General features: G+C 52.1%; 1 protein-coding gene across 1 annotated transcript; it reads left to right on the forward strand.

The window, feature by feature from the left end:
• Positions 1-320: 320 nt before the first annotated feature.
• On the forward strand, positions 321-2278 carry CITED4 (Cbp/p300 interacting transactivator with Glu/Asp rich carboxy-terminal domain 4). Its single transcript, XM_033080632.2, has one exon. The coding sequence runs from the start codon at positions 445-447 to the stop codon at positions 1057-1059; it is 615 nt and encodes a 204-aa protein (XP_032936523.1). The 5' UTR covers positions 321-444; the 3' UTR covers positions 1060-2278.
• Positions 2279-11775: the final 9497 nt, after the last annotated feature.

Genomic DNA, 11775 nt, shown 5'->3' on the forward strand with positions numbered 1-11775 from the left:
CCGTGCTCGCCTCTCGCCCGCCCGCGGGGCCGTGCTGTGCCGTGCCGTGCCGAGCTGGGCTGGGCCGCGCCGCCCGAGCTCCAATGGGCGCCGGGGCCGCCCCCTGCCCGCCCCGCCCGCAGCGCTATAAGTGCGGCAGCGCAGCCCCCGCTCCCGGCCAGCCCCGCCGAGCCGAGCCTGCGGAGCTCAGCCGAGCCCGGCCCGGAGCCGCTGCCCGCCGGAGCCCGGAGCGGGGCGCACCGAGCAGCACAGCCCGGCTCCCGGCGGGACCGAGCAGCACAGCCCGGCTCCCGGGGCTCCCGCAGCCTCCCTGCCGAGGAGCGGAGCGGAGCCTTCCCCCGGCGGCCGTGGGGGCTCTCCGGGACCCGCTGTCCGAGCCGGCTCGGCGGGGCGCGGGGCCGAGCCCGAGCCCGAGCCGCGTTCGTCTCGCACGGAGCTGGAGCCATGGCCGAGCATATGCTGATGCCGATGAGCCACGGAGGCGCCGGGCTGCAGAGCTACCGGATGGGGGTGAGCGGGCTGCAGGGACCCCCGCAGCACGGGCAGCATGTGCTGAGGACGCTGCCCGCCGCCGCTCAGATGATGCCCTACGGAGGGGCTGGCATGGACGGTGCCATGAGGCCGAGAGCCAGCCTCAGCGGACAGATGGGCCACCACCAGATGCAGAACGCAATGATGTTCAATGGCCCGGGTCAGCAGCAGCAGTACATGGGGCCGGTGGGCACCCAGCAGCTCATGGCCAGCATGCACCTACAAAAACTCAACACCCAGTACCAGGGGCACCCGCTGGGCATGAGCAACGGGCCCATGGGAGCTGGTGGGCAGCAGTACAGAGTGGGGCCGGGCCAGCACCCGGGCATGCAGCACATGCCCTCACCTGCGCTGACATTGAATGTTATGGACACTGATCTTATAGACGAGGAGGTCTTGACGTCCCTTGTCCTGGAACTGGGGTTGGACCGGATTCAGGAGCTGCCAGAGTTATTCTTGGGACAGAACGAGTTCGACTTCATTTCAGACTTTGTTAGTAAACAGCAACCCAGTGCCATCAGCTGCTGAGGGGCTTTGAGCTCCTCCTTGTGTCTTGGTGGTTTTGAGTTTGTTTCTAACTTTTCCCCACCTGCCATCCTCCTCCCACCCCCTGCCTTGCCCTGTCCTGGATTCCTGCCCTCCCCAAAAGGACAATCATCGGACACTGGCTTGCAATGGATTGCTTTTCTCTTCTGTGTGTTTTTTCTGTGTGGCAGTTTCTGGAGAGAGGGTTGGTACACCCCAAACAGAGAGCAGATCAAGAGCTCCTGCTGTAGAAATGCCTCTAAATGACATTAACAGGATTTCTGGCTTAAGTAGAAATAATGGACTACGACTTTCCTCAACTAGGCTTGGCGCACAAGAAGCAATAGGCAGCTGGCAGCCCTGCTGGTAGCTGGATTTGCTCGTGGATTCTGTGGTACCAGGGGAGTTGAAGGATCCGGAGAGAGAATTGTCTCCCTGGTGCATGGTTTGAACCAGTTTTCCCCTTGCAACCATGGGTGGGGTTAGTTATTTGTTGGGATGTTTTACTGTGACAGTAAATAGGTCTTCAGTCATGTCTGTTCAGCTCGGGAAGGGGCACTTCCCCATAGCAGGCTTTTTTTCTAATTTGCAAAAATAAAGTATGCCTTGGGGAAGGGTGTGCGTTTGTGCCTAAATGTTCATCTCCGTGGAACTTCGGATTTCGGACATGTACTGCTAATCAGCTGTAAAATTCACCGAGTGTTTGAGGTTGATTCAGGCATGAGACTTAAAGCTGCAGTCTGGCTCCACTATTTTCCACCTCTGAAACCAAATAAAGACCATGTAACTGTATATTTCAGTTCTAATCTTATTTATTTTTCCTGTGATTATTTATTTGCAAGGGCTCTTTTTGTTGTTTGGCTCTGGGACTGCTGGGAAAGATGCCTGGAGAGTACTGCAGCTTTAAGATGCTGGTTTGGGAAAAGCGAGCCTGGGATAGTTTTCAAGCTGCTCTGCAGAATGGTCCCTTCAACTCGAGATAGTTATGCTGAACGCGCAGGACTCTAAACCCAACACCTTTCTGAATGTGATAAAGATGACTCGATTTCCAATTCCCTTGCTCAGAGAGGGTGAGATGTAAAAGCCGGCGGGGTTTGGTTTCCTCACTGGCTCCTGTTTCCATTCTGGGGAAGCTCCGGTGACTCCTGGCTGCTGCTGCCCCCTGGTGCTGCCGGCCCTGGCAGTGTGTACAGATGGATTTGCCAATAAAAACTGAAATATCTCCCGTGTGCATTTGTTCAGTGCCCGTGTCCGGACTGGTGCAGTGTGCATCATTAGGGGAAGTGTTGCTTTTGCTCCTGTTGTGGGCTGTAGCCTGGTCACTTGTGATACTCGAGTTGGAAGGATTGGGTTTCCAGTTTAATGTTTGGGACTAAGTCCTTGAAGTGTGGCTGGGAGGATGAGATGCTCCTGCTCTGTACTGAGGAGAAATTAAAGGTGTGGATAGTCTGTTGTAGAATGCCTGCTTTTGCTGACTGACCCAGGTGATAGAATCATAGAATGGTTTGGGATGGAAAGTACTTAAATTTCATCTAGAGTTGCTCAGACAAGTGGGTGATGACTTGTTCCAGACTGAGTGCACATCTGACAGCTGGGCTACAGCTCTGCTAGCAGCTCTCTGCTGCAGTTTTCTATGCCACAAAAACTCTAAAAATCAGGACAGCTGTTGTTCTCCTACTCTTACAGGACTTAGATGTTTCTTTTTAAAGGGTTTCCAGGCAGTTCCTTTGCAGACTTGAGGGATATACCCAAGTGCTCCTTTCCTGCCCTGCAGTAGTGGGGCTGAGGATACAAGTATTGGAATGGCCAAACCACTTTGGACTGTCTGTTAATGTCCCCTGGTCTTGGTCTTTGCACAATTCAAGACCAGTTGTTAAAGTCCTGTCCTTTTGGTGCTTATGCCTGTACAGTCCAGAGAGCTGGTCTAAAAAATTATTGGAGGGGCTTTTGTTGAAGGTGGGAGAGCCTGGCTGGGCTGTCAGCTCTGTGGCAGTGGGCTGTTGGAGACCTGGAAGAACTTTGTTATCTCTGTGCAGCTGCAGGTTGTAGGTAAGCAGTGAAGATTTGGCAATCTCAGAATAAAAGTAACTCAACCACAAAATAAGCATGTTCTAGGCTGTCAGTTCTTGTTGGGGGATGTAGGCTCTGTGGTACACACTCCTGTCCCAGTTACAGAGGGACAGCTGTGTCCAGCCCACAGATGAGGACTATCAACTCAGCAATTTCTGCAGAGCTTTCCCAGGACCAGGTTTCTGTGTGATAAGAGCTTGGCACTTGATGGCCAGAGGTGCATCCTCTCAGTGCACTGGGAAAGATGCTCTTGATTGAAGTCAGAGTATGGGAGCTGATAACAGCAGAGATGTGGAGTGACTGGGGCTTCACAGTCAGGATTTTCTTGGGAGTCTGTCCCAGCAGGCTCAGCTGAGGTTATTTCAATGCTTTTGAGTATGTCACCCCTTCATTTCCCCAAAAGACCCTGTTAGGTGTGATCAGTTTGTGATTTTCTAGAGTACCCAGGTCAAAACCATTTATTTCTGCTAGAGGCCTGTTGCTTCTGTCTGGGCTGGGCTGGACACATGCTGTGATCATCTCCTTTGTAATGCTCTCCTAGTTCAGGTGCAGTTTGTCCCCCACACCCTTGTGCTGCAGGCTCTGAATGCCTTTGTCAGGCACACAGGACATGTACAGCAGCACAAGCTGCAGCTTGGACAGCTCAGGTCTTGCTCTCCACTCAGCTGAGTGATGCACCCTGCTTGCCTGGGCCCCCTGGCAGGGAGATTGGCCCCACTGTGACCAGAGGTGCCAGGTGGCACAATGGGACATCCCAGCTACCTGGGTCTGCAGCAGGTTCCTCAAAGGTCACCAGAAGTGTAACAGGGCTGAGTTCTGCTTTTCCCATCCAGCTGACACTGAGCTCTCCATCCCACACCAGGCAGGAGGGCAGCAGGGTGGTCCCCAAAGCTCTGCTGGGGACTGACAGGCTCTGCAGGGCACTGCACACTGCTGCTGAATGACAGTGCCCATCAGTTTGGGAGCTTTGAGGGCACATAAATGAGCTCCTTACATGGAGAGTTCATGTTTACAGACAAGCACCACCCCTCAGGTACCAGGAGATTATTTTCTGTGTTGTGGAAGAAGAGAGGCTCTCAAACCCCACCTGGTCCCCTCACCTAGGCTGGATCCTCTGTAATGCTCCAAATAACTATTTGTGTGGTGTCCAGGGCTTCAGGCAGCCCCTGGGAGTATGTGAGTGTGAAAGCACAGAAGGAAAAGGCCTTTCTCCACATCCCTGCCTCTGACCACGTGAAGTTTGTTGATAGCACAGGGTGATGTAGAGTTGCAAAGGTGAAAGTCTGGTGCAGAGGTGGTGAAGGATCTAAGAGTGAGTGCCCAGGCAATAGCATGAGCAAATACAAAATGATGGCTAGAGGGTTAATCCTCATTGACTTCACACAGTGCTGAGCTCTAAACTAGCTACAGCCACTCAGCAAAGATCTTAGTGTTACAATAAATGTTTCTCTGAAAAATCTCAGCTTGCTGTTCATGAGGAGACGGACAAACAAAAGCAAAATCATTAGAAGATGAATGAAAAGTAAAATCAAACAGTGAATGCCCTACAGAACCAATTTATCTGCATCCTGTGCACTGCCCATGATGGTGAATTGTCAAAAATTCTGGTCTGTTTAGAGAAAAATGATAATGTAAAACTAGAGAAAAGGTAAAAAAAGAAGAGACAACTGAGGCATAGTAATGTTTCTCAGAAGAAGCCACAGAATAACTTGGGACTCCTCAGTCAGGAAGAAGCTGGGCAACAGAAGTTTATAATGTAAGTGAAGGGAGAAGGTGACAGGGAATTATTTTCCCCAAGTGTGATGGGAGAGATCTGCTGATCTCTGCAAATTCAGCAGCGGCCAGGGTCAGACCTGAGTAAACAGAGGTGTTTCTGCAGGCAATGTGTAGCTCATTGAAGCTCTTTCTGACAATATGGGAGCTCCATGGACACTTGGGGATACCTGAACATTTCTGTATGACCAAAATCATTGATCTGTGGCTCAAAAGAACTCCTGAATCAAAGGTTCCCTACCCAGAAAATGGGTTTTTTTGTTTTGTTTTGTTTTAGGGGTTTCTTTGAGGGTTCTTTTCCTGACCCCTGCCATCAGTGGGGGTGCCATGTGTGAGAAAATTCCCCACGCACATACACTGTGCTTACATACACTGCATTCAAAAGGCAGCCTGCTCCTTTTCCTTTCCTTTTTCCTTTCCTTTTTCCTCTCCTCTCCTCTCCTCTCCTTCCCTCCCCTCCCCTCTCCTCTCCTCCTGGGTTACCCTGCAATGCCAGTAGCAGGGCAAAGAACCAGGCAGCAGGTTTGTCCAGGCAAAACAGTGTGAGAAATAGGTAACAATTCACCTCTTTGTTATTAACAATTCACCAAATGGAATCTGGAATCACAGCAGGGCAGATTTGGCCCGGGATGTCCCCAGGTCAGAGCCAATAGGCAGTGAAGTGCAGTGTCCATGTGTGTGACACAGGGAAGGGCTGACACTCATCTAACAAATCACAGAAAGTGCCCCACAATGCCCAAGACTGGGGACAAAGTGGGATTGCCCTCCTGTTTCACCTTCACCATCTGCACAGAGAAGCAGTGCTGGAGGGGCAGGGGAAGCTCAGCCTGCCGCCACTCACCTTCGTGTCCCCATCCACCCCACAGAGGAGCCAGCTCAGGCTCAGTGCATGGACACACAGCCAAGGCTCTGGCTCATACTTGCTGACTTGCTGTTTCATCTCTCAGGTGTCTGGATCCTGGGGAAGGACATCACAGTCAGAAGGATCAATGCAAGGGGCTCTACATCACTGCCCTGGGCCAGGCAGGGGCTGGAGGCCCCTGAGCATCCCACTGTGGAGTATTCCCAGGGAGTATTCCCACTTTGCTGAACTCAAAACCCTAGTGCAGCAAGAATTCCCAGGAGCCTCTACATGTCTCCACATGAATAGGGATTAGGGAAAGCTGCTCTTGGCCAAATCCAAGTGATATTCCAGAGACAAAGGACTAAGCCCATAGTAAAAGCTTGGCGAGTGTCTCCTTTCGCAATCATCTGATCCCAGCCCATTCCCAGATCAGCCTTTGCCCTGAAGAAGAGGGAAAACAGGGATCTGCACCTCCAGTCTTTGATAGCATGTTGTCATTTAGAAAGCCAGTGGCACACTGTGGTCCATCTCAGCAGTATTTGCATGCTGAGGGGCTCCTCTGGGGCATGTCGTTGTTCAGCATGTTACAACACTCCCGATTTTCAGATGCTGGTTACAGTCTGCCGTTAGGTTGCTTCATAATTGCTACACCAAGGTATGGACCAAGTCCTGCTTTTCCTGTTTCAACTGTTAATACAAAATTCAGTTGATTGCAATGCATTGTAGTGAGTTGAGGAAAGTTTTGACAAGCCAGCCAAGTCCCGTGTCAGTTGTGTGTGTGCAGCTCAGAGGCAGTGAGACCTTTCAGTCCCTTTCAGTGTGCAGGGGCTGTTCTGCATCCTGCAGCCTCTGGACAGATTATTATTTCCTTTCCAGATTTGCCAAAAATATCCCTGAGTTCACATTTCCAGGGAATTCTGCAAGTTCAGCCTGCTCCAAACATTCATGACCTGCTCATGACCACTGAAATACCAGGGGGGTGAAGAGATCTCAATGCAAGTTTTCTGATCTCTCATCAGAGCTGTTGGCTCTGATCCATGGTCCATCCTCACTGCTTCAGCTGCAAAAAGAAAGCAGATTCCCCCATGGAAATCTGGCTCTCCCTGCATGGCTGAAGAGCTGTGTGTCTGCCCCATCCTCTCCCAATCCTCTGCACACCTCTGCCTTTCTTCAACAGCACAAAACAAACTCCAGAAAGGGACAGAGGGTTTTATTTAATTCCTTAATTCTCAGCCAAACCCCTGTGCCAGTTGTTTTGCCAGGCACACTGGCCTTCTGTGCCAGAGCCACAACCAAAAGCCACCACATCCCTACAGGTGGAAGAATACAGGTAATGCTGCAGTACTGTGAGCAGTGCCAGGAGCAAAGCTGGTTTGTCAAGAAGGCACAGCTAGATAAGGGAAGGAACAGTAGTTTTAGTAACTAAACCTAGCTGTAGCTTCCTCAGAATTTCTGCCAGGGTCCAAAAGAGGATCTCAGTGTCCCTGAAGGAAGAGGAGCTCAGCACAAAGCCACTGACCTGCTGAGGGAGAGAAGGAGGGAGGGAGCATGCCCAACATTCCAACACAAACTGGATAAAATCCAAAGAAAAGATTCATTTCATCTCATGGAGATGAGATTTGAAGGTGCCTATTTTCCTTTCACAGGTGTTGGGAGGAATGGGTTAAAAGAAGACTGGTGAGGAGGATTGTAAATGCTCAACTGACCTTGCAGCTGGGAATAACCCTTGATAAAGCAGTGCAAGCAGCAGACTGGACCAAGTTTGTGTACCTCTGCCTGGCTGTTGCTTTGGGGATCCCTGGGACAGCTCAGTAATGGTAATAAATTTGCTCTTTGTGCTTGAGCCATGGGTTTGTGGCTGTCCCGACTGCCTCCCTGTGCTGACTCACACAGCACAGAAACAAAGTTAGCCAAGGCTCCAAGGCTGTGTTTTAGACCTCCCAGAGCAGCCAAATCCCACCTCTAGTGTACTCAACTGTCCAATACCTTGGAAAGGTAAGTGCTCCTGATTTCTGCCCGTGCACCACAGGGATCTGTCTCTTTGCACAAGCCCAGCTGTGTCACACATTAAGACATGACTGCCACAAATGGCCAATTGCTCCTGCAAAGCCTTTGTGAGAATTCAGGGTTGTGAACAGCACCACCTGCACAGCCAAGGGATTTAGGGCTGAATTAAGTACTCACTGGAGTTTGACATTTCCAAAGAGTTACTACAAGCTGTCAGTACTGGAGCGTGCCTCCAGCAGATGGGCAGCAAGACCTGCTCTATTTGCTCCTGTCTGAAGGATCTCTGGGTGAGCTCAAGGCAGCAAAAGAAAATCTGCAAGAGTCCCTGCCCCCTGCAAGGGAAGGCTCAGCACTGCAGGCTGTTTATAAATAGCCAGTTTCAGGAAAAGGCCCTTTCCGTTCTGGTGTCAGTACGCTGTAAAGAATAAACAGCTTTCAGAGCTGAAAAAAGCCCTCCTTATCTTCCCATGCAAAACGTGCCTCCATGTGCCCAGCAAGCTCCAGCATTTAGGGCACAGCTGGGGTCCTCTCAGCCACCAGCGAGGCAGGCAGGAGACCCTGAGTCACATCCTCCACAGAAATGTTCGTGGCAGTTTTGACGTGGCCACCAGGCAGAAGGCAGGCTCGTTAACACAGGATGTGTAATCAGGGCCCTCATTTCTGGGCTGCTGACCTGGGTTATGCTCAAGAGGGGTTCAGCATACTGGAACAGCACCCAGGGTGTGAGGGCACAGCCCCTCATTGAAGAACATTACTACACTTCAACAGATCACCTGAGCTAGACTATGGGTTAAATTCATGGTATCCCAGAGGAAAAACAGGTGAATAGTCTGCCAGTGTGAGACTGGCAACAGCAAAGCTAGGAGCAATGGGAGGGAGCCTGCAGCTTCTGCTCTGAGCACTGGGCAGCTCAGCCCAGAAGAGCCCCATGGGAACTTTATGGACTCGTCCAGCTCAAAATAGCACTCAGACCTCTCTAGTGGAGACAAAGTTTCTGGAATCTTGGCACGTTCTGACTTTTCCCTTTGTTTTCATTCCCGGGAACCCACGACTGCTCTGATGCCCAGTACGAAAGGGTTAGAAGGGACAGGTGAGGATTGCAGTGGTAGGGGTGGAGGGGAAGAAAAACCCTGTCTATAGCTGGGTTCATTGCCACGGCAGCATCTTGAAATCAGCTCTTTGGAGAACCCAGCATACAGCAGAAAAGAGCATGGGCAGGGTGTGATCAGTCTGTCCTCCCCACCCCAGCATGGCTGTGCCCGTGGCTGCGGGGTGATTGCTTGGGGGCCATCGGTGGTGACCTCGCCCCAGCACGGGCACCGCTAAGCAGCCGTGGTACTGATAGAGCCGGCGGGGGCAGGAAAGGTCCCTGGCACCCTGGGCCACCCTGGGCCACCTTGGGCCACCTTGGGCCACCCGGGAACTCCCGCGGGGCGCTGCTGCCCCCGCGCGGCACCGGGCGAGAAACACCGGGCAGTGGGGGCAGAGTGCGGGATGCGGAGTGCGAGGAGCGGGATGCGGAGTGCGGGGAGCAGGGTGCGAGTTGCCAGGTGCTGGGTACTGAGTGCTGGGTGCAGAGTGAGGGGTGAAGGGTGCGGGATGCGGGGTGCCAGGTGCTGATCGCTGAGTGCTGGGTGCGGGATGCCAGGTGCTGGGTACTGAGTGTGGGGTGCAGAGTGAGGGGTGCAGGGTGCTGGGTGCAGGATGTGGGGTGCCAGGTGTTGAGTACTGAGTGCTGGGTACTGAGTGTGGGGTGCAGAGCATGGGATGCTGGGTGCAGGATGCCAGGTGCTAGGTACTGAGTGCTGGGTGCAGGATGTGGGGTGCCAGATGCTGGGTACTGAGTGCTGGGTGCAGAGTGAGGGGTCGGTGCTGGGTGCAGGATGTGGGGTGCCAGGTGCTGGGTGCAGAGTGCTGGGTGCAGGGTGGGTGCTGGGTTTGGGATACGAGGTGCCAGGTGCTGAGTGCTGGGTGCAGAATGAGGGGTGCAGGGTGCAGGGTGTTGGGTGCGGGATGCAGGGTGCCAGGTGTTGAGCGCTGAGTGTGAGGTTCAGGGTGCTGGGTGCAGGCTGGGTGCTGGGTTTGGGATGCGGGGTGCCAGGTGCTGAGTGCTGAGTTCTGGGTGCAGAATGAGGGGTGCAGGGTGTTGGGTGCTGAGCGCTGAGCGTGAGGTTCAGGGTGCTGGGTGCAGGCTGGGTGCTGGGTTTGGGATGCGGGGTGCCAGGTGCTGAGCGCTGGATGGAGAGTTCGGGGATGGCGTGCCAAGACCTGGGTGATGAGTGCTGAGGGTCCTGGGGTTCACAACACTGGGGTGCCTTCTCAGAAGCAGGTGCTGGCCCCATCCTTCCCACGGCCACGCTGTTTGCTCCAGGGATGTGGGGATGTGTGGGCTGTGTGTTACAGTGGTTGTATCTTCATGCTGTGCACCCTCAGAGCGAGGAGCCAGAGCTCTGGGAGTCCTCCTTGCTGAAGCAGAACACACTGTAAGCACAGCAGCATCGTGGGGATTCCCTCAACAGCTACTGCTGTCACTTTAACTCCTCCTGCAAAACTCCTTTCCTGCCCCATGAGCTCCCCATGTCCCATCTTCCCACTTCCATTTGTGTCACAGGTTGGTATGAGTGTGACTCCCAGAGCAGCATGTGGGTGGGCAGACAGGAAAGTTTCCTTTCCAGAGCCTCACCACTCTCATAGGGAAGAATTTCTTCCTAATATCCCCTCTACCCCTGCCCTCTGACAGTGGGAAGCCATTCCCTTTGTCCTGTCCCTTCATCTCCTGTCCAAAGTCCCTCTCCAGCTTTCCTGGAGACCCTTCAGGCACTGGAAGGCCACAATAAGATTACCCTGGAGCCTTCTCCACAAGTTTCATCCATGGCCCTGCTCCATATTTACCATCATTTTGACCTGTTGTGGATGCTTCTGAAATTAGGAATTTTTTGTTGTACCAAGCACTTCTCAAAGAAATATTTCTACTCTTATTTTACATGTACACTGACTTCTTTAGTTCTTACAGAACCCCAGTTTTTTTCTTCAAAGATTGGATGTACTTTCCTTAAAATACTACAACTACTGCAGCAGGGAGCAGAAAGGGATCATCTCTGAAATTCCTTTACTCTTGATTTGCCAACATTTGCATTCTTGCTGGTGGGATTGCTCAGAACTGGAAGCATGGCTCCTCCTCACCCTGTGCCAGGCTGTCACTGCACCCCTCACCCTGGCAGGGCTCATTTGAAAAACTTCTTTAGCAGTGTTGCTGCTGAATATCCACCATAAAAACTTTTGGCCATATTCACCAAACTCCTACCAAGACATGGAAATGTTTAAAAGACAGCTGATCACAAAATAAGTGCCAGGACACATTTTGTTGTTAATAACTCCCATTTCTGAGCAGTTTTATTCTCGAAGGGAGCCACCCTCAAATGGCATTCTCTGCTATGCCTGGCCTAGTAGCAAATCCTGCCTGGAGATCACCAAGGTCTTGGACAGGAGGAGTTTCCTGTGCTCCTGCAGACAAGCTGCCCTTCTGCCATTCCATAGGGGAAGAGTGACAGCAAGCTGTCACAGCATGAAACAGCATCCTGAACTGGGCTTGTATGGCTGTACTGGGGCAGGCACACTGCCCAGAGCAGAGCACATCTCTGTAAAAATTAATGTTACTCCCAGGTGATGGAAGGAAGGCATCCTATCCTATATCCTATATCCTGTATCCTATATCCTATCCTATATCCTATCCTATCCTATCCTATCCTATCCTATCCTATCCTATCCTATCCTATCCTATCCTATCCTATATCCTATATCCTATATCCTATATCCTATATCCTATATCCTATATCCTATATCCTATCCCATCCCAGCTGGGGAGTGACTCTGCCCCTGCACTCAGCCTTGGTGAGGCCACACTGTGAGTACTGCGTTCAATTTTGGGCTCCTCACTTCAAAAAGGACATTTAGGTGCAGGAGCATGTCCAGAGAAGGGCAACAAGGCTTGTGAAAGTTCTGGAAATCACATTTTATGAAAAACT

The sequence above is a fragment of the Catharus ustulatus genome, chromosome 26 (genome assembly GCF_009819885.2).
Source record: "Catharus ustulatus isolate bCatUst1 chromosome 26, bCatUst1.pri.v2, whole genome shotgun sequence".
Lineage (NCBI taxonomy): Eukaryota > Metazoa > Chordata > Aves > Passeriformes > Turdidae > Catharus > Catharus ustulatus.